We start from the raw sequence: 22,841 nt of genomic DNA, 5'->3' as shown, positions 1-22,841 counted from the left end.
TCCAGCCTCCCTGAAGCAGCTCCTACTTTCCTGGCTGGCCCACAACTAGCAAGATATTAGTGGGTTCAGCTAATTGTAAAACACAGGCACCGTCAGGCCCCCTTTCTGTAATTAGCTGTCAGAACCAAGACTGCAGATTCTGTGAGAACACTGAAAAATCAGATCAGTCCATGGCAGGAGCAGCAAACCAGAAGAGTTGCAGTGGGCGCAACATCATGTTGGTCGTAAATATTTAGTAACTGAGCAAAGTGGAGGGGGACGGGGAAGGAGAGGCAGCCCCACAAAGCAGCATTTATTCCGACAAAATAACTTAGAAGCTCTTAGGCAACAGTCAACATTGCAAAATCCGCAGTCTGCCAAAAGACCCCAAGGGCTTCGTGTGCTTTCAACCTTATTTACTCTCTTGCTTTAAGTCCTTGGAGTCAAGCTCCTTCTAGGTCTGTGCCGAAACACAGTGATCCTATGGGGGCTGGAGGAATTTGCTGGAGCACAATTTCCCCAGAGAGCAAACAAACTGTACTCTATTTGCCCTTCTCTGATATGTCCCTGTTATGCAAGTAAAATCTGAAAGGGGGTTGTTGCACGTCAGTAAGGCACCACTAGTGCTCCATCATCATGTAGCTTCCCTGAGCCCCCTCTTCTGAGGCACCGTGAACCCCAGCGTTCCTGCCCCCTGCCAACAAGGGACTCCCACGCAGGGGGAGTGGGCCCATGGGATGGATGCTCAAAGCTCTTGTCTCTGGTTTGCCATACATCAGCCCAGCACCTGGTCACCAGGTGAATCATTCCAGCCCTCCACTACTCACAGACAAAGGAGGCACCTTGCAAGGAGTGGGAAAAAACAAGGCTGATTTTGTCTCCTCCTCTAAAAGTATATTTAAGCCTAAATTTGCAAAGCACATTGGCTCTCCATTTTAAGAGGGTGAGCAATCTCTATGCCATCAATGCACCTTCTGACATTGGCCGTGAAGAGCCATCGTATCAGAAGCCCATCCTCATTTAAAATCATTAGTTGCTGATGACAGATTGACACTCTCAGGCACACACCAGGCCTGCTTTGGGTTTCTCTGCAAATAACAGTTGTATGGCCAAATCAACCTGAGCCAGCTCTGTGCATTTTGTCATCATCAGTAAATTAAAGCTTGATTATTTGTATTTTTTAGGGACAACTGGCAATTAAAATAATTCCACTGATATATTAAATATGGTTCGAAGACAGTGAGACCGCCATAAAATAAATCAAAGAGAAACACTGCAGAGGTTCCAATCAGCCACCCCAAGGTTATAAAACATCATTCATGTAGGAAGTGGACAGTTCAGCTAGCATGAAAAGGCTATTTTTCCTTTTAATATGGTGATAGATTTTGTATGAAATCTCATGTTCATGACTGATCTAAACCTCACATAAAACAGCAGGCCCAGGGTATAACAGCTATTGATAGCAAGAGCTGAAAAACAGGTCAGGCATTTGACAATATTTGTCTCTTTTGCCTCATTTCCCAAATTCTGAACTATTTTCCTGGCAGTTCAAATTAAGGACCATTTCAAGCACTTCTGCAACTGTTTCAGAAGAGTAATAATAGCAATTAAAAAAAATCCCAAAGGCATTGCTTTGCAAAAGCATTAATTGTTTTCTTTTTTAAAAAAAAAAACCAAAATCTGACACAGAGATGAAATGAAACCCCATGCCATGAACACTTCAAACACGCCTTGGGTAACTCTGCAATCCTAATCAGGCAAGGATGGCACAATTTCCCCCAAATGGCAAATGTCAAAGATTCAAGAACTGAATTGCAACTGCCAGAGTCAGTGTCCTTCCACAGAAGTTCATAAAAAGCCTCACCAAATCCTTCTCTCTCCCAGTTTTCCCTTTTGCTTTGTGACCGTGGTCTGAATTTTACTTTGACATTAGCAAGGCCCTTTCTACTGACTCTCTTCTCCCTGGTGTGGGCACTGAGAACAACTAATTAATGGTGTTACACCAAGAGAGCAATAAATGGTTCCCCATAAGTTCCCTATTCCTTTTCATTGGCAAGACTAACTTTTTTCTAAACAACAAGAAGGAAGAACAATAAAAATCCCCCCTCTCAACAGATTCCCTTTAAAGATAAGAAATCAAGAACAAGACAGCACTGGGATGTTATTTTACATCCCGCCTTTCATGTCAATTAGGGTTCATTGCTGTTCCCTGCTCAGAGAATACTAATGCAATCTGCCTCCTCACTATAAATAACACGCAGCCAGTACTTATGGCTGGGGAGAAGGTGCTATTCCTTTTTTTCCGAGGTACATCAGAACAAAATAAGTGCTCAGAGGAAGAGTGGCTTGGAGTCAGCCAAGGAGGCGAGCTCACATTGGGCATGTCATGCATGTTTCTATTAATGATTATATATGGGTGAGGACACTTCCAGCCCACATCCCTAGCAAAGCTCCCCTGGGAGAAAAAACAAACAAACAAACAAAAAATCTTTGTAACATGTTAAATATTTCCCAGTGCAATGGGAAGCTCTGGAAAACTTAGGAAAACATCAGCACCCACTTCCCACCGAGGGCTTGCTAGGGCAGGGGCCTCTTACCACTGGTTTGAAAAGTTGCAGAAATAAGAGAAAGAAGGTGAAAGGATGGGTAGGAGCTAATTACAGGGCTAATTAAACTGTTGGGTAAGGACTGCAACTGCATGCTGTTTGGTGACCTACTTTGCTGCCTGTAAATGTATTAGCTGAAGAAATTTAAGGGGCTCTGTAAAAGCAAAAGTTCATTGCAAGGAACTTGCTGGAGCCCCTCAGCCATTCCTACATTTCTTTTCCAGGCTGGGATGCTTCCATTGGGTACCACTGCTTGGTCAGCTCAGCTTCACTCCCTGTTGCTTCCCATCACACCTCGGCTCCCTGGCAGGTGGGAACGGGGCACAGACCCCCCCGGCCTCTTGTGCTGCTGGCTGCATTACACAGGATTATAAACCCAGCTTCCCAGTGCTGCTGAGACCGAGGAGATGAAGATAAACTTGTTTGTACCACCCCCGTCAGGCCAAGGTACCACGGGCAGGGGGATATCAATAAAGTCATGCACCCGCTGCCTGCAGTCTGGGGTGCTCTCGCAGTAAGGAGCCATGAACGAGCCCGTAGGGAAGGATGACAGCAAAGCAGGCGCTGCCTTAACCTTGATTTTTTTTTTCTTGCTGCGGTGAAAAAGTTGTGCAGCCTCTGCATGCGTGAGATGCTTTTTCTCTCATCATTAAAATTGCTTTTCCTATCCTCCCCCTTTTTTTCTTTCCTTTTTTTATTTTCTTTTTTCTTTTTAGTGGCACAATAAAGGCAGGCTCTGGAAGTGTCTGCGAACACCAAGGCTTTGAGCTGGAACCTGGCAGTGCCTCTCCATCTTTTTTTAATGGAGCAGGAGGCCCTGCCTTGCATTTACACCATGGCCTCTTTACACTGTCTTGGCAGAGGAAGGGTCCTCGGCCAGTTTGGTCCCCCTTCCACACCTCCCTGGGCCACGCAGGAGCAATATAAAAGCAGCCTGACTGCCAAGGAAAGCCGGATCCCCGTTCGATGCATAGTTCTTCTGCTCCCCGGTTGTGCACACTGCAGGCACCAGGGCAACCAGGATCAGGTTCTGATCGTGCACCCCCAGAAGACCTTTGCTGTTGAAAGGGTGCAGGATTGAGTCCCTGCTGCTCTGCCACCGGGACCAGCAATGGTTTTGCAGGGAGGCTGATGCACCTGGCATGGGAGGATCCTCTGCCCCTCTCCATCCCCGGCATCCCCATGGAGGGTCCATGATGAGCACTCCCTTTCTCCCTAGGTGACGAGGACATCCCTTCCATAGGAGTGGTTGCCTCTTCTGCAGTCTGTGTGACGCAGGAGTCAGCTCCCCAGAGCTGGAAGCTCCATGGCTTTTCCCAGTTCCAAGGCTGGCAGTCCCTGGACAGCAGTGAAGAGTCTGGGACAGTGGGAGAGGGATAGAGAACTGGGGCAGGACTCTCACCCAGGGATTGTTAAAAATGGAATGAAACCAGAGAGAAAATAATCATTTCAGTGCCTGGTCTGAACTCTCTCTGCCAAAATGGCTGTGCGCTCAAAGCCTGCCACAGCACCCTGCGGGCAGCTGGTGCGAGGGCTCCTCCTGAACCCCTTCCTCCTGCCTGGAGCTCCCTTGTCCTCCTGCCACCCCCTCAGCCTCCGGCCCACCCATCATCCACACTGCAGGCGAGTTAGAGCCGCTCCCAGAACCACTGGAGCAGCAGCTATAATCCCCTGCTCCAGCTTAAGGGCTGGGTTTGCTGGGGGCTGATCCTGGTCATTTGGAAAAGCACTGTGTCCCATGGGAGACCTCATCTCAGCGCTGCTCGTGGCTTGACAGAAAGCATGGACCAGGGGCGTCATGAAAGGAGAGAGAGGTCAGAAGGAGCTGGGGTAACGGGGCACTATCAACATCCCCAATTCCTCCGAACCCACAGGCACAGTGGAGCGGCAGGGCTCAGCCTCTGGGATCAGCCCCAAATCCGCCCTATCCAAACCCTGCTCAGTATTTGCATAGGTCCCAGCCAAACGCAGGGCGGCACGAAGCAATAAATTAACCCTACAGAGGTATTTCTCAGCTCCCCCTTCCAGCCAGCACTCATGAGCATTTCCTCTGGTTTTTTTTTTGTTTTGTTTTGACAAGCCTGGGGTTGCAACCCCAATCCCCCGGCCCTCCGGCAGCGACCTCTGCCTCGGTGGCCCCCGTCCCCAGCATCCTCCCGTGTGGCACGCTTGAGAGCACAAGTGACGTGACCCCGGGGAAGGGCGAAGGGGGGACCCCACTTACCGCCTGCCATTCGCCGGCTGCCCAGCGGTGCGTGGGGCACTCGGGGAGGTGGCAGTCCCGCTGCGAGGAGGGCCGGCTGGCCGGGTCACACTCTGCCTCCTCGGCCGCCTTCGGGGTGCCGCTGTGGCACTGCACCGCACGGCGCTGGACGCCCCGGCCACAGGACGCTGAGCACTGCAGGAAGGGATGGAAGGTGAGTGGTGGTCCCTGTCACAGCCACCATGGTAAGTTCCTGCGGTTCACCCTGTGCTCTGGGCAGGGAGAGCAACGCTCTAACACCGGCGTTTAAACTTACAGGTGCGGCTTTTTGTTGCACAAGGGAAAATTTTTGCAAGGGCAGAGCAGACAGGCTAAAATCCCTGCTCTGCTGAAGCCAGCGGGAATTTTTGCTGTTAGCTTTAGTGGGGTCAGGATTTCCCAGCCAGGATTTTTATTGCAAAAACCTCTGGAGATAACGGCACTGCTAAACCATCACAACACACCAGAGGTGGCGAGGCTCTGTATATTACTTCTCAGGCACTCGGCTCAAAAAAGTAGTAGTTCAAAATATATCAAATGCCACAAATGGAGTGGACTTTAATGAAAAGCAAACCTGAATAACAGAAGCAAGTCTGTAGAAGTAGAGAGGTAAAGGCATGATACAGCTGGGATTTCTTTCAGCATGCATCTAAACATGCACATGCACACAAGCCAGGACATAATGTTAGTTTGTGAAAACAAATGTCTTTAAAATTAACTGCATTTCCTATTTCCTTAATTACACTGTGGGCACATTTCTCTCCACTTCTAGGCACAGCAAGAAAAGCCTGGATTTCTCTGTTTCTCAGACAACTTCAAATTATTATCTACACTACAATGCTTTTAAAAGCTTGTTTTTTCTTTCATGCAACATTTCTTAGTATTGTGACTGCACACTGTAATATGTTTAGCAGTACTTAGAAGTCCCTCTGGTACGGATTCTGCCTGGCTAGTATACTGTATAGATTTGGAATAAAGAGAATTTGCATTCATAGAAGAAAGCGTGTAAAAATCAAAGGTATGCATGTAAAACACAGCTATTACGATTAGCCATTTCCTGAATTAACAACTAATATAAACAACCTTATTAATACGCCGGGAACTAAGAAAACAAGTTTACAGTCCGTTATTGCAATACCCATAAAAGCGAGCCTTCTTAAGGCAGGGAATTAAGCGGTGCCTAACAGGGAAGCAATTCTCTTCTGCAGAGTATTCCTCCGTAATGCTCTGTTTGCTTTACTATCCAAATGCCCCATAAAGCCAAGAGGGCCAAAGAAAAGCTGACTGTGACTATTTGCCTGGCTTCAGATATGTGTAAGAGGGTGGGAGTTTTTTGGTGTAACTTTTGAAAGCAGCAGTGAGATTTCTGTCACTGGTGATGCAAATGCTTCCCATATGCTGCGCTGCCTCCTTGTGATTAACGGCACTGTTTGGGCTACACATTCCATAGGGGACAGTTAAACTGAATAATGGCCACAAACTTGGAGAAACATATACACCAGGATGCATACCATGCTGTAAAATGCCTTTTGGTTTGCATTTGTCACCCACCCAAAAAGCACATGCCCGGGTGCATTGTGATGAGGGAGAGCAAGTCGCACTGTGGCTCTGTCACGGGGGGCTGTGCTGCGTGTGACAGCCCAGCAGAGTGGGTCTGGGTCTGGGGAGGGTCCCTGGCTGTGCTGGGCAAAGCATGGCACCGGGCAAAGCTGTCAGCTCATCCCACCACGTGCCTGGGCAAAACTTTACCCCTGTGTAAACCCATTAAGATCGGTGCCGCACCCTGACCAAATCGGTGGGAGGACTTGCAGTGGGGGAGTGAGCCCCCCCAGAACCCCAGGCCAGGGCTGCCACGTCCAGGACTGTCCCTTGGAAGAGCTCTGAGCTGCCCTCCTGCAAGCGAGCAAGCAAGCAAAGAGGTTTTCCTTGAGTTAATTGCAAGGATGTGTGTAGGGGAGGCTTTCCCTAGCTGAATGGGCTTTCTAAGTTCACTCGGTGGCCAGCTGCCACAATGCCATCCAGCCACATCCCGGGAGAAAGAAATCCTAGCGCATCCCCAGCCCGAGAAGCTGAAGCTGCAGGTGAGGCCAGCTCTGGGGCCACAGGAGGGCTGTGGTGGGGTAAGGGCTGGTGAGGTTGGCGAGGTAGGACCACGGGAGTTTTCCCAGTGGATCGAGGCATCTCCTGTGGGATGCTTCCTCCTGCAGCCCAGGCTAAAGCATCAGCATTGCCATGGCTCCGGCTGGGTTTATGGCTGGCTTCAAAATAACCCCGGTATGCTCTGTTACAGAGGTGGGTTTTAACACCATTTTTATCCTGGCTATTTTAATCCAGAATGCTGGTCAGCCAGCCTGTGTCTACTTCGGGGGAATAGAGCTGGCTGGCACAGCCAGACGATACTCAGTTTGGGGCAGCCGACCTTTGCTGTATTTAAATATTCCTGTATGGGATGCCACGAGCCAGGCAGCCTGCTTGTCCTTCCAGGGGAGTCTATACATTCCCAGGAGTGCTCCTTTCTCCGCTGGGAGTCAATCACCAAATTGCCGAGTGCCAGCTCGGCTCTGGAGAAGCTCTACCTATGTTTTTAGGCAGGGCTGGATTTCCGCCTGTAGCTGAAATATGTAAATATCAGACAGCAGAATAAACATTGGTATTTTTGCTAAGTGAAAGGTAAATGGCCATAATTGATACCACTTAGGAGATGCAAAACATTAAATCTGACATTTCAGTGCAGACACAAGCACAGTTAGAACTTGGAGAAAAAGCCTCATTTCTTCCCTTCTGATTATTACGGATATATTAAAAACACTTTGCTGCAGGAAAGTGGATTCATAACAATGTAGAAAAGAATTACCCAGTTGAATACTCTGAATACAAAACATTCAGAGGGAAAAAATACGGGAACCAGAGAACCAGCCTAGCCAGCTGCTGACAAGGACTCATTTTTAACTATTCCTGTATTTTTTTAATCCTGATTTTTTTAATCATTCCTTTTCCCAAAAGGAAAAAACAAACCACATGCAGGCACATGTCCTGTGTATATAAGGTGACAAGGAGGATGCACTTTTAAAGGAAAACCTTGCCTTATTTCTCACGCAGACTTTTGCTTGCTTACCCAGGACAAAAGGCAACCAGTCCACAGCTGCTCAGATTTGGGATTATCTTTCAGAGGCAATTAGACCCTCAGAAAGCTTTTTTTGATAGTATTTAAGTGCAAACTCATCATGGCTCCTATCTTCAACAGTGGCACTGGTGATGGGGAAGGTGACACAGAGTTTCCATGCCCATTTAACTCCTGGTCTACCGCATATCCAGTGCTAAACCCCTGCCTGTTTCATAGTTTTCATGAGAAGTTCAGCACCTAAATCCACCACAGCTCTAAGGCATCAAATCTGTTGCAAAGCTGTGCAAGCCCTGCGCGCCTCTCGCAGGGACAGCCACTGCCAGTGCTCCAAACTTCTGACAGCCCCAGCTCTTCATCGGTCACGGGCAAAGAGACGCCGCCAGCACCAGCAAGGGTCAGGGTGCCAGGAAGCCATGTCAGAGCATTTCAGGTGCCTTTAAAGAGCCCAGTGTGATTGATGTTGCAGAGTGAGCCTTTCCACCCCTTTATTTTTCCCCCAAGCAAGATGCCGGCTGGCTGAGCCCATACAGCATCAGGGAGCTGGGCTGAGGAGCTACCCCTGGAAATGCGCTGCCTGTTCTTAGCCTTATTGCTAGCATACAGATATTTCTTAATTGCCTAGTCACAAGAGATTACCTCAGGCCATAAATCACCTCATCCGCCGATTAACTTGGGTTTCTTTCTCCACTTGCATAAAATTAACTCTGAACATGCGGTGGAATAGTGGGAATTTTAAAACACGCACTTTTATCAATTAACATTAGTGTATTTTAATGCAATCGACAGATCATTACATTATGTTTACAGCTATTAGCTATAAAAAATGGCTTTCAGGAGCAGTCACTTTAAACAAGGCGCAAATCGACTATGACAAGACTATCTAATGGCCTCGCTTCTTTTCAGTCTAGCTTTCTGTATAAAATTGAGGACTCAAGTCTTGCAGGTCATAAAGGTAATAATATTGACTTAATTTCCAACAGAGGAGCAGCACTGTGCATTTGGCAGGGCTACCTGGGTGCTCCCAGCCATACCCTGGATAAGGGACCCAGACCTCAGGAACTGAACCTCCATGGCGAAGGTGCCCTCAGCCCTTTACACACCTAAAGGTAACTACTCCCATCCTATGAATTCAAAGGTAAGCATTACAACAAATACTAGTCTGAAAACAATCATAGAACATCGATGGGTTTATTGTCTTTTTTAATAGGTGACATTAAACAACAGTATGCTGTCCTAGTCCTAGCATTTGTGTGTGTGCCTGTGGCAATGTTAGTGGTTTATCTTTCAGGGAACTTGCATACAGTGAGAAGTGGTGTTTTGTACCTTAATTTGGAAGACAGACTGCAAGAGAACATTATGTTTTACAAGTTAACAGTTCATTTAGTCCGAGATTTTCAATAATTCTGCTGATTAGCACACTAATGAGGTAGAGGGAGAAGCAAGGTTCAGAGATAAAAATTTGATGCAGCAGATTCAATGTGATGACAAAGACGTTATTTTCAGGAAAACAAGGGTTCAAGGTATGCTTTCAGCAAACAAGACACTTAATAACGCCAAGCACTTTCACATTTCCAGCAGCCTCTGCTCTATGCATCAGTGTCTGACTTTTTAATGAAGCAAAATCAAGTGATGAGCTTGTTAAGAAACAAAAGGTAGTGAAAAGCATTTTTAATGAACAGCTCTGATTATTTTTTAGGCTTTCCCAGGAAGCTGATAAAATTACTTTCAGTTTTCTCAAGACTCAGGAAGATTTTGCTTGGAATGTGACACATTTAAATAATAACGGTATTACAAGCATGAATAACTAGTAGGTTCTCTTTAATATTATATACTAATGCCTTTTCTAGCAGAAACTTAAAACGTACAAGGAATTTGCTTTCAGATAGACAGTAAAAGCAAGTTGCCACATTTTTAGCTGGTACAAATCAGTGGTGCTCCACTGCTGTCCATGAAGTTACGCTGCTTTACAGCACCTGAGGATCTGCCCCAAAACTTTTACCCTTGCAAAATTAAAGAGGACAGAAGCAATGGGAAAACCAGCTTCTAACCAATTTGATGGAGGAATAATATCAAAGGGTGCAAAAAGGTGTACAATGCGTCTCACCTGTCCCCAATCTCCTGCTTTCCACTTCGGACATCTGCCCCCTCTGCATTTCTTTTGCATGTTGGGCTTAGCAAGGTGCTTGCAATAATCTTCTTCTACATGCCTCCCTTCCTTTGACAAACAGTACACACTGCGGTGCTTTTGGCCCCTTCCACAGGAGACAGAACACTGTAAATATAAAGTAACAACAGATCAGTTTCCATGCAGGGCCACCTACGTGGTTATATATGGGCCATGCTACCCAGGGCATTTTCTTTTAAGTGGACCAAAAAGCCCATCCCCAGGTCCCCGGCAGCCTACGCAAAGCTTGAGGGGCATACAGAAGGGCAGAATTTAACCACTGGAAATGCTCCCATTTGCACTGAATATTGCATGATATTCTTAGTCAAAGCCCCCCAAAATGTCAATATCAAAACAGAGAAAGCAGCTGACATTCAGCAGGGATAACAGGCTGGATTCCTAGCATTGCTCCAGTGGTTTCAAAGGAGCAGAGTCATCTTACAGGGATCAAGGCAGGAGCCCTCAGTATCTGCTTAGGAGGACTTGAAAGAACCATTTCCATTTACTTTGGTACAAAGGGAGGTCAAATGTTGGTAAATCAGGAAAGTGAAGTGTGATATACACCTTCACAGAGGAAAATAAGTGAACAAAGGACAAGATGGAAGAGAAAAGTGCATCTTTCCATGTCCTTCGTAATAAAGCTCATGGTTGTTTTACCAATGTAGGCTGATTTATTTTTTTTTTTTTTAACTAAACAGACTGAAACCAGGACATGCTCATCCTTAAGATTTATGCATTTTGAAAACAACTCAGAAGGTGGCAAGAAGGCAGAGCCTGAAGAATCAAAGCAAAAAGCAAACCAGCAGGTATGTTAGCTGTAAGCTTTGTAGTGAAGCAACTAATTTCAACCTCCCTCTGCAGGTTCACTGAACTTTTTCAAATGTGACCACTTCTGGCATGCAAACCCCAAGCAACTTCACTTTGATTTCAGATTAGTCTCCTCCAAAAGATTTAGGAATCAAAGGGGTCTGGAATCACGACAAGAATTTAATATGACAGTTTCGTGTAGAACAAGCCTCTTACTCAGCATGATGCACCCAGAGACTCAGCTTCAATTTCTTCATTACACATTATGCAAGTCATTACATACTATGTCATAAGCATCCTGGTTTAATCCTTGGGCACAAACACACTGTTTCAACCATTTTTCAACATAAAATGTTTTGCTTTCTTTTCAGAATGCAGGAAACATGCAGAGATGAGGCTTCTACCTTCATTTTGGAACTCCATCAGTATATTTCCTAAGAAATAAATTATAGCCTGAGCTCTTCCCAGCCTATGAATACATTCGAAATCTAAAAAACTACAATTTATATATGTAGCAGTTCTGGAAGATCCATTAGAATAGAAGTTGGCATATACATTTACAGCTGTGATTATTTTAAATTACAGCCCTACTTCCAATGCATTCAGCCCCTATTGTGTTAAGAGGTACACACAGAACCAGTGAGAGTAGTAACTTGCTTCGAAATCATAGGGAAAACTTCAGACCAATGTGGAAAGAAATGGGTGTAACTTAACAAGATCAGACATTGCTGTTTAAAAGCTTGTATAAGCTATGTCCTGAAAAAGCCACTTTCCTGCTGCAAGGCTGTTACAGGCTGAGAAAAGGTAGCTGATGTCCCCTGTGATCAACAGGGTTTCAGGGCCACTAATGATGCTCCTCTAAGAGGTGGGGAAGCCAGGTGAGCCTCCGGCAGGGATGGCTGCCTCTGAGTTTTCCTGAGCCCAGATGCAACTTCAAGACAGGCTAAAAAACCCCAGCGAGCAACATTCAACCTTGCACTGAGAAACAGAGGGAATTCTGTCCCCTGTTTCAAAACAAGACTTCCATGAGTTACCCAGGTTCATAAACTTCACATCTTTCTTTAGTATCAACAGAAAAAAGATTGAGTGAATGTTATCTTATTTTTATAAGCCTTCAAATTCCATCAGAAGTTCATTTTTTTCATTCTCCCTGCATCTCTCCCCAGGCAACGAACGTCAGCAGCGAGAAGAAACTGTCAAATCCTTCTGAACCGAGTTGTAAACTTCTAATACTTTCATCCATTTACTGTCTTTGGACTAAACGCCAACATCGATATTTCCACAAAATTCAAGTGCTCCTCAGTAAGTGCTCTCCATGCAGGTCGATGCCACATTACTGTGACAGCCAAAGCTAAAACATAAATTCATAGACCTCATCAGGACTCTCTCTTGCCCCACATCCCAAGCCAGTACAGCCTAGCACATCTTTTCTCTAATTTAAAAAATACATTGGATCCAGTATTTATCCCAAGGGAAGAATAACTGTATCATGCAATAAAACAAGAACAGTTCTGGGGACCTGAAGTCGGTTGATAAGTATTTGATCTCACAAATAATGTGGTGCTAGTCATTTCCAAAATTATTATTCCCGTTTTACAAATTGCTTAACTTGGGCGTGGAGCCTGATTCTGACATTTATCTCGTGATCAAAGAAGACTGCATGCATACCTTGGTGCACTCAGAGGTTGAGGCATAATTTCCCTAATTTTGTTAATACTTAAATGTAATTCCCAAGATGCTGGAATTAATCATTTCTATGTCTGTCTTTAATACAAATCAAATTTAGGCAGCTGTGCATTTTTAGATCTAAACCACTCATTTGCTCTCATGCACATGTGAGTTATGATCTCATTTGCACTGACAGAAAAAAAAAAGTCTAACATAACCAAGTATCAGAGACTGAAAATTCCTTTGCAAAGAGTCTACTTCATAACTGCCTTCTAATACATCTTAGGTATTTCCAGCTTTTATTTGGCACGTAGTTTTGAAGCATGTGTGAGCCACATGCAGAAAATAATTTACCCAAAATTTACTCAAAGCCCAAAACAGTGGGCTTCGTCTCAACGCCATATGACTTAAGGAAGCAACACACATAGCTACTGCCATCAGCCTCATCATTTATTTTCGACCCTGAAGAAACTTTGAATTTTACTAGCAGGACTCTTCATCACTGCAAATGCTGCCACCCACTTATGGTATCTTTCAGTGCCATGGTGAGGTAAGCTTTGTCCTTGCTTTCTTTAAAACTTCTGAATAGAACAGACAAAACCACTCTTTTCATATTTTTCTTTTTTTTTTTCTTGACTTCTTTTCTATCCTCCCCCCCTGTAGAAAATAATTCCAAGTACTGCGGATGGACAGGTGGCTCTTTGTGCAATAGCAGCCTCATCCAAGGTTCTTTGCAAGTCAACAGAAAGACTTCTATTGGTTTTAATCACCTCTGGATCCAGCCCTGAAGGTGTAACCGAGGTACCGTATTGACCTTTTTCGCTAACCAGCTTCCTACAGTCGAGGATCACATGCACTTGGGCATGCCCATGGTCAACCCATCCCTGCCTCCACTCCAGAGTGGGAAAACATTGCTCTGAAATGCTGTTTCCAGCCTGTCATGGAGGCACAGCAGCAAACAACACCCCTGGGTGAACCTGGGAGGATAGCCAGGCATGGAGGATGGTGTGAGAACACCACATTATGTTGTTTCTTAGAAATAACCAAGCTTATTGTGGCACATAAAATAATATAGGAATACTATTTCAAAAAACAGCTATAGCCGGTACACTAAAGGATCTGTAAACCTTCCTCTTGTTATTATCTTTATTATCTCCTAAAATCACCACAAATCACACCTGGCGCTTTACATGGAGAATAAGAACAAAAGAACTTTCCTAAGAGCATTAAGATCAAAGCATTTGAGCACAGATTTAAGGGGTTTATGTTTATGGCATAATTCGTTTTGTTAACATGCCAAGAACCAGGGATTGGCACGCTGGTGATTTTTTCAAATAAATACACTGCCTAGTTTAAATAAAGGAAAGGAAAAAGTTTAAATAAATAGGACAAAAATATTTCCCTATCAACTGTTTCCAGAAAGGTCAGAACACGATGCTAAATATCTCCTACAAGGCATCACTCTGCTCCAGCACAGCGGCAAGCTTGTGTTTTTGTTTCCACAAAAATTTGTTTTTTGTTTCAGAGTTCAGGAATGAGGAAGATTATTCTGTTTTACCAAGCACATGCAAACTGCTTTAAACTAAACCTTGCTGCACATCCTACTCTGATATTTTGGAAGATGACAGTCTATCTTGTTCATTAAGATCTCTCTAAAATAGAAAGGCTGCTACTTGATTCACTAGGCTGGTAGCAGGAAAAACCCAGAGTATGTACCCCAAAAGCTCTTAAAAACTTGTAGAAAATTTCTGGCTGGCTGGTCCCAGGTTCTGACCCTCCTGTGGGGAGACCATGACCTGCTCTTCTGCACTGGGAGCTCGTACTGGGGCTGTGCCGCTGCCAGGCTGGGGGCTGGTACCCAAAGGGTGCAACAGCCCCGGGCAGAAATGAGCAAATCTTGGTGAAAAGAGGCAGCACAAAACAGTCAAGGCAAAACTGTGCATTGAAGGGGCAGTTCAACATGAGGCAGAAAAGCAAACCACCTGCAAGAACCTGGGGACATTCTCCCCCAAAAGTGAAGGTGTTCAGAAAATGCTGTTAGACCGCTTTTCCAGGCCTCTCAAGCATCAGCCAACGATTTGGGAGGTATTTAAGATAATGAATGCAAGCTGCGGTGATCACCAAGTGAATTCCCAAAGATAGGTATGCTCCGATAGCTCACCAAGGGCAGGGCTGGGGCTGGGAAGAATTAGACTAAATATGGCTTTATCAGATTCTGCCAGGAGCAACTTTTTGGAGGAAATTAAAATCAATCCTTGTAGGTTTAGATTTCCACACATTAAGGATTATATGGAAAGTAAGCGCTCGTAAGTAAGGCCTTGTTCATCCTTTCCAACAATCTGAGCTGAAACATGTGCTGGATGAAATAAAGGAGAAAAGCGAGAGAGCCCTACCGTGCGTTACAGCCCCTGTCCATGGGGGGCTGTGCTCCTGGATGTCAGTAAACTCCTGCAACTCCGAGCAGAGCCCAACCATGCACCCTTGTCGTTACATTTCAGCATCCTATTAGTCTCCATCAGCCCGTACTATAACTCACACTGCTGCTATCCGACGCTGAGATCACAGCCCTGTGACTTCTGCACCTCTGAAGTCTCTCGAGCACCAGGGACATCAGCAGACACACTGCCAAGGAAAGCCCGGATCCCTCCTCTCCGGCTGGACCTTTACCAGAAGTCTTAAAATGACTTTGTGTGTTATCCAGCAACAGCAGCTCTGTGCCATCCAAACTTGTTAGCCTCACAACAAGGTATTTTAGCAGGTAACTCCCTCGGCTTCAGCGAGACAAGCAACAGGCTTAAAACAGGGGCGCAGCTCCATGCCATGGTTTCTCCTGTGGCTTCAGCACTTTAGGAAGTATTTGTTGCTACTGTGAGACCCTGTTCCTTCCACCGATCTGTTTTAGTGTGGGCTCACCCCTGGTGCATTGGCACGGTGAGAAGCCCATGCCTGCGGGGTGGGAAGACAGTGGGATTCACCCAGCCTGGCTTTCCTTCCCTGCAAAGCTGTGAGCGGGAGCCATACCTTAACGCGGCCAGCTGCCGAGAGCACGTGGTCATGGCGATTTTAGCTGGTACAAAGCCAGAAAATCCATCTGATTTTTGTGCTTTTAAGAGGGAAAAGTGGTCTCTACATTCAAGGGAGGGCAACTGGACCTGAGACCTGAGCGAAACACACCGAAGCATTGCACTGCAGTTTGAAAGAGGCTTTAGAAATGCTTAATCCAGGCTGGCTCCCCAGAGAAATGGGAGGCTTGACAAAAGGACGTGAACATTAGGGATTTTGGAGTGTCTACTCCAAGTAGGTTTGCGAGCACTGTCCAGAACCCCTGTAAAGCCACCCTGAGGAGCCCTCCTGGAGCTGGAGGGCAGCCCTTGGTGTGCACAAGAGCAGGCTTTTCCCTGGTGCCCTTGAGGGCTCTTGGGCACGGGCGAGGGGGGACACCCACAGCGGCTGGCCCTGGCTCTGCAGTGCTTGCAGGGTCTCTGCTGCTCTGCTCTCAGCGCTGCAGCAGAGACACAGAGTTTCCCAAGTGATAAGTTGCAAAAGGGAGAAATGAAACTATCCACTAAACCTTCACCTTCCCGCTGCCAAACCCGGCCGCAGAGACTGGTGAGTGACCTCAGATGATGTCTTGTAACAGGTTAAAAAAAGAAAAAAAAAAAAGGACCCCCCCCCAAAAAGTTTCTCAAAGAAAAGCGTCCAACTTGATGTGTTGCTGCAGCAAAGGGAAGAGGCTGGTGTGTTTGGAGCCTGTTCCTCCAGCAGCGCAGATTGCCTGGAAGAAAGGATGCTCTTGGGCTCCTTCACTTCTGCAAGATGTAAGGCCCTGAGCACTGAAGTCACACAGTAATCTCCCTGAGCCGGGAAACCTCATGAGGTATATGGAGAAAAGCAGGTAATTGCAGTAGCCATACATCTCCTTTTCTATAGTGCCCACCTAGTCAATATCACTTCCTCCTCCTCTTTCACCCACCCTGTTGTTACATCCCATACCAAGACCTTACCCAGTACAGAAACCAGCAGGGCTGTGAGCACATCAAGCTACCTTGAAAGCTGTGTCCCTGCCCCACTCTGCACTACTTAACTTGCACAACAAGCAAGCAAAAAACCCCAAATAGCCACTGCAGGCCTCTCCAGGAAGGGAGGCATTAGACGGCGTATCCTCAAATTAGGAAATGTGTGAGCTGCCCAAGGATGCAGGTATAATGGGATGTGGAAGGCACTGATAAGGCTTATTTTCCATGCTGTGGCACTTTTAAAAGAGTAGCAATTGAAGCAGCAAGCAGCCTAAGCTAACTGACACTTCATATTTTTAGTGAACAGTTGTATTATAATGCCATTTAGAAGTCCCATTCAAGAACAGGATTTCTCCGTGTCAGATGGAGTGAAACACAAAGTAAAGAGCTCTCTGAGGAATGTCAGCCCTATTTCACAGGTGTGCATCACACCGGGAGTTTGTAAGAGCACTGGGCTGCTTCTCGCTCTCTGGTTTTATAAAGGAAAATCTTGGCTTAATGCTGTAGGGATCAAATGGTATCAGCCTGCACATGGTATGGGGCATCAGACAGATTTTCATCCATGCTGCTGGCTCACTCACCCCTCCCATGAGCTAGTAAAAATTAAAACACGAATAGAGCATTAAGTGCCTTTGGAACAAGGCTGACTACATCATTTTTCCTTAATGACTGCACAAATCAGTCACCAGGAAAGTTAGAAACACCGTAAATGTCTTTGTGCTTAGCATCCCTCATCTTCGCACATCCTTGTTTCTGAATACTACAGTCCCTAGGATCCGAGCAACAGCAGTTATTGCCGTTTGGGGTATACAGCGTGAATCTGGAATATAGGAAAAACGCACACAGACTTCCCAATGCCCAGCTCAGGGATCTGCTCAAAGATGCTAAACTTCACAGCTCATTCTTGAAAGCATGTTACTGCTCTAATGTGTCTCCTGCAGTCTAACAGATATTTCAATTACCACACTCAAAACCAGTGCTCTGGGAGACAAACATTCCCAGCAATTGCCCTTTTATTTATTGCCTTATTTCTCCCGTGTGTGCAAGTGTGTGCATATGTGCATGCATAGGACATCTGCAGACGTTACGAAGCCAGCAGCCACGGATGGGCCAGCCACGACACAGAGCCTGGATCCCATCACCACTGAACAGCGGTCCCACCACCAGTTCAAGTTCAGGCCAGCTGTGCAGGGCCTGCACAATGACCATCTCATTGAGAAAATGTGTAAGAGGAGAGGCATAAAAAGGCAACCACAGAGGCACACTAAATACAGCCAAACAGCCACAGTACTTCCTTGGAGAAAGGTGATATTTTGCAGTAAGTTAGGACAGAAGCACGGGTTGGACTATACATGGTGAGAAACATCAGTGAGTACTAACGGAGTTACCTGCTCCCAGTGGGATGGTGCACTGGGGAACTTGGGAAAAGCTGCATCACCTGGTGGTGGGGGAAAGAGAAGAGTTTCAAGATACAGGAAAATAACCTTCCTGAGTCTAACCACTGGTCCAGCTCCTGTCTGTCCTGCCAATGGCAACAGGAGAGACTATGGAAGGGGAGCAGATGAGATGGGCCATTCTCTGCAGCTCATTGCCCTGGTACTTCCCCAGCATTTGGGCACTGTCTTGGGGAGGTTAGAGGAGACACTGCTGCCCCATCCTTCTAATTCTCCATCAGACTAAAAGACACTTGGTTTAACCACCAGGTCAGATCACAACGGGTGCAAAGACTAACAGATGCCTGCAGGGGAGGAGCGTGGGTTGCAACAGCTGAGCATTAAGTTGCAGGAAATCAGTCCTGCAAGGAGCTGAACCAGCAAAGCCCTTAAGTGCAGCTCAGCGTTAAGCTCACAGTGCCACAGGGTGGTCCTTCACCTGCAGTGTAGTAAATGGACTTTGATGGCTGTTTTTTCACCCATGGAGCACCAGCACTACTGATAGGAAAAAGTCAGCAAAACTGATAGAAAAAGTATATCTATATAGTTCGTCTTATTTAAGGAGAAACAGAAGTAGCAATGGGAGATGGTGATGACAGGCAAACAAGAAAAATGGAAAGAAAAATAAAAATTGGAGATTTTAGAGTAGCAAGAGGGAATAAAGTGACATTCTTCTACCAAGCAGCTGGGTACCACTGGCTTCACCCACCTGTAACTGGCCTGGAGCCACCAGCTGTGGCTCTGAGCCTTGGCAGGGATGGTGGGCGCTTAGCTGAGGAAAGAGCCGCAGGAGCACACATCACCGCTGCCCTGGAGGACCAACAGGCTGAAACTCTTCAAATAAAAACCCCAACTGCATTTACCCTCTGGGAGAAGGTCTGAGAAGGGCACGAGGCAGCAAATAGGTGGATTCCCAGCTATGATGTGCAGTTTTGGAGGGTGGCTGAAGCTGGGCACTGGTGGTGGGATGCTCGGGGTGGCTGTCACACAGTAGGGAGTATAAGAGAGGGCTGAAATAGATCTGGTTTGATTTTTTAAACAAAAGCAAAGACGACTGCGCTGTCAAATCCCTTTTTCTGACTGGGGAACCAAAGCAGACAACTTCTTGCCTTTTATCAGCGCATCGAACCGGCAGTCCCTAGAGTCAGTCACTCTGAGTGATCCTAGAGGGGAGGCAGCCAGGAACCCAAGAGGGACAGCAGCCTTGGTGGGCCAGCCTAAGCGTACGGTAAACAGCTCCGAGATGGAGACAGTTTCAGACAGATGGGGATATCCATAGGCTACCAAGTTCCCATTTTGGTCTGGATCAGCTTTATTAAATCTTCACTAAGGCATCTATTTCTACCTGTTTTTCTAAAGGCATGCAAGCCAGGCAATGCACCCTTCTGCTTGGGTTCTGGGACCATGTGCACAGCCTTCCTCTGCTGCAGAAACATTTGTCCTTCCCCCACAGACTCTTGGGGTAGGACAGTTTTTATTAGTTTTCTGGTAATACCTGGCACTACAGAGAAATACAGACTTGCTGTCGCAGCCTCAAGAGCCTAAACTGTCATCATATGAATGAAGAACAGAAAAAGCAATGTGAATCACTGAGTGACTGGAGAGTTCAGCATGCCTATCACTTCATTTTCAAGGATGGCTTTGTTATTGCAAAACATGTGTAAAGAATCATACAGCAGCTCAGTAATGCTGCTGTCACAGCAAATTCATTTGCTGCAGAAGAGAGGAATAGAACAGGAGTTATATACACTTGCAACCAAATCTGCCCCTGGTTATCACTTCTGCCTTAGCAAGAGCTGACATCCTGCCTGCTAAGAATATTATCAGAACAACGACATGGAGAATATTGCTGTTGAACCGCCTATTTTCAGCCAGCTTCACGGGGAAGGCATTCTGTAAACAACATGTTGGGGCTTTGACAGAATTAAATACAAATAACCTGAACTTTCCACTAACACCGGTTTTAAGATTAAAGTTCTTGAGTGCCAGCTCCCTGACACAGTTGTTAGCCAGGCAATCCTCCCGCTTCCCACTGAGTCCAGAGCCCCTTCGCCAGTACCTACGTCCCTGCGTGCAGCTGGAGAGCCCTGCAAAACCATCAGTGCCTAAGGGGATAGAAACAGCAATATCGTCCCAATGAAAACCTGAATTCACATTGACAATAACAGAGCCTGGAGCTTAGCCAGCTGATATTCTAATTATTTTATGCTAAGCTTCCAATTTTTCATTGTTAGATCAAAAGGCGGTCAAGGACTATGATGCCAGCGTTTCTGCCTATTTGATAAAAGAGCTGGGAAGCACACACTGCCATTTTGCAGGCACGAAGAGCTATGCAACCATTGCATCAGCAGCTAGAACTTTTGATACCCAAAAGCAATAAGTACTTGAAAAAGCAGATTACTTTTAAAATTACAATACTTTTTTTTTTAGGAAGGAAAAAACCCAACAAAACCCCCCACCAAATCCAAAACCCCACCCATCCATCTTCCACAGGTCAAAGTCAAATAATTACTGTCCTGGTGCAGCAAAGTTCAAATCACTCCCTGAGTGAACCAGGACTGGGTGCTGTGAGATATAATTGTTTTACCTTATCTGTGCCCATTTCCTAACTCAGACAGAATGAGAAGCCCACAACAAGTCCGTTCAGCATTATTCATAAATTGTATCAGGATACAATTTGATATTACGGTAAATTCAAAGTTTCATGGGAATAATGATTGCAAGGAGCAGATCCGCCCCGAGAGAATTGGGTTCAGCCTCAGGTTTTAAGTGAAGTGATGGATAATGCTCTCTGTGAACATCTCCCTCACTCTGGAGAACATGGAGAGATTTCCTCTCGGTATTCGAGAGCATGTACGGACATCTGTGTTCATGCCATGGGGCAGTCAGAGGAGAAAAACCCACCACTTTCTGTACCTTGGTGACAGTCTCTGCATGTTTTCTAAAGTATTATTTTAATAAAAAGGTCAGGTCTATCACATGGTGTACAGTTCTGCAGTGTTTAAATACATATTCTTAAATAAACAAGGATATAAAATGGTCACCTCCTCTTAGCCCTCCTTGAACACCCATTATAATGACATGGCATCTCACCAGTCTCCCGTTATGAAATTATCATTGACATACAGAACCTCTTTATTCATTTAATTCTTTCTTTAAAACCTGGATTTAACCAGTCAGATAAAATCACTTGTTTACTGTATGAAATCCCAATGGAATTTCACCTGAGGACTGCGGGTTGGACTCCTCAGACTCTCTCTGCTTTAATTTGTATGCATTTTATGGTACTAATTTCACTGAAACTTGAGTAAAGCTAAGCCAGACAGGTGCTTGCAAGAAATTAGTTATCTGAACTTTGTAATTTAGACACTTTAAACTGTGTTTAATTATTGCGAATGACAGTTTCTGTTGGACAACAAAGTAAAAGAAAAGCGAGTCAAAAGATGGAACATGGCAGTACCATTTCAGAAAATATAGTCAAAGATACCAAAACTAAGTATATGATCTTAATTTAGCAAAAGACTCTAGAAATCATTATACAAATTCATTTATGATTACATTCTACTTGTCTTTAATTTTCATTGTTCAACATTAACATTAAACATCGTAAATGTATGCAATATTTTTATAAAATTAAATAACAATATTGGAAAAATAAATACACTTTTACATAAATACATAAATCCATACTGCTGAAAAGTTTCAGCTAATACTATACTCTTGTTTCAAAAGTGACCAAAAAAATATGGTAGTGACACTCCATCCCAACAGATGAAGTACGTACAGCTACAGAATGATGTTTGTAACCAATGACAGAGCTAAAGCAAATCCAGGTGATACCACACTAAAGAAAAAAAAAAGATTTGGATGTTACTACCTACAGTAGTAGCACGAGGTAGACATACATGTGGAGTATTTTGCAGGAGGGACACGAAGCCTGTTGACCCCATAGATAAAATTTGGTTTTCAAACAGCTCTGGGGTCCCCTACATCAGAGCCAAAGGACACCTCAGAAATAAGACTGAAAAATCAAGTCACTTTGTGGCAACGACTGGGGCTCAGCCCTGCAGCCCCATCACCTGTGGGAGGCCGGGGGGCTGCGAGCACCGGGGGCAGCCGGTGGGAGATGCCGCAGGCAGGGTAGGATGCCCCTGCCCTCTGCCTGTCTGCCAGACATCCCACCCGCTCCCGGGATGCTGAGCGAGGACAACCCACCAAGGTTAATAAGACTGAGTAGAGTCAAGGGAACTTTTTCTGGGTGGACAAAAAAACCAAAACCAACCAACCCAACCCCAAAATACAGGACTGCACCCTGCATTTCCAACACAGAGAAGCAGACGCAGCCCTGGAGCCTGCTCCTGAACAGCTGTGAGGAGGCTGAACGCCGAGCGACACCAAAATGCAACACAACTCTGTCCGCCCCCTGGGTTCTTGCAAACGGTCCGGCACAGGTAACACAGCAGCTCCCAGCCGGCAGCTCTGCGGGGAAGCCACCGCATGCATTCCTAGCTCTGCTTAGCTCACCTCGCTCATTTTTAGCACCAGCTCTATCAGTGTACAAGTGATACATTAGCACCTCAAACGAAATTATTCATATCACCGTCCCTTGTACTGGTAAAGCACCGTATAAACACCAGGTCAGCAGTTTTATGGCTATTGCATAACTCACTGAGGTATGATAAAGATATCGAGGAGTGTTACCGAAGGCATGACTGGAAGCACCCGCAGAAACGAGCGTGGTTATGTTTTAGCAAGGTGACTTTTCCAACTGTGACAATTAAGGAAGTCCAATACATTACAAA

The 22,841-nt window shown here is 45.6% G+C and overlaps 1 protein-coding gene across 6 annotated transcripts in view; it reads right to left on the bottom strand.

Moving 5' to 3' along the window:
• The window catches only part of ADAMTS9 (ADAM metallopeptidase with thrombospondin type 1 motif 9), an 86,644-nt gene that overhangs the window by 14,813 nt on the left and 48,990 nt on the right, over positions 1 to 22,841 (bottom strand). For 5 of the 6 annotated variants that reach the window (XR_008747236.1, XM_055804283.1, XM_055804284.1 and 2 more), the window contains 2 exons: positions 10,056 to 10,223; positions 4,810 to 4,983 (listed from right to left, as the gene is read on the bottom strand). Coding sequence is in view for 5 of the 6 variants with exons in the window: in XM_055804283.1 (XP_055660258.1) it covers positions 4,810 to 4,983; positions 10,056 to 10,223 (342 nt within the window). In the remaining variant the exon portion in view is untranslated. The remainder of the gene's footprint in view (positions 1 to 4,809; positions 4,984 to 10,055; positions 10,224 to 22,841) is intronic. The other variant, XM_055804285.1, reaches the window with a different exon arrangement.

Source organism: Falco peregrinus, chromosome 5 (assembly GCF_023634155.1).
Source record: "Falco peregrinus isolate bFalPer1 chromosome 5, bFalPer1.pri, whole genome shotgun sequence".
Taxonomy (NCBI): domain Eukaryota; kingdom Metazoa; phylum Chordata; class Aves; order Falconiformes; family Falconidae; genus Falco; species Falco peregrinus.
Note: the sequence above shows the minus strand (reverse complement) of the source record. Positions and strands in the feature narration are given on the sequence as shown.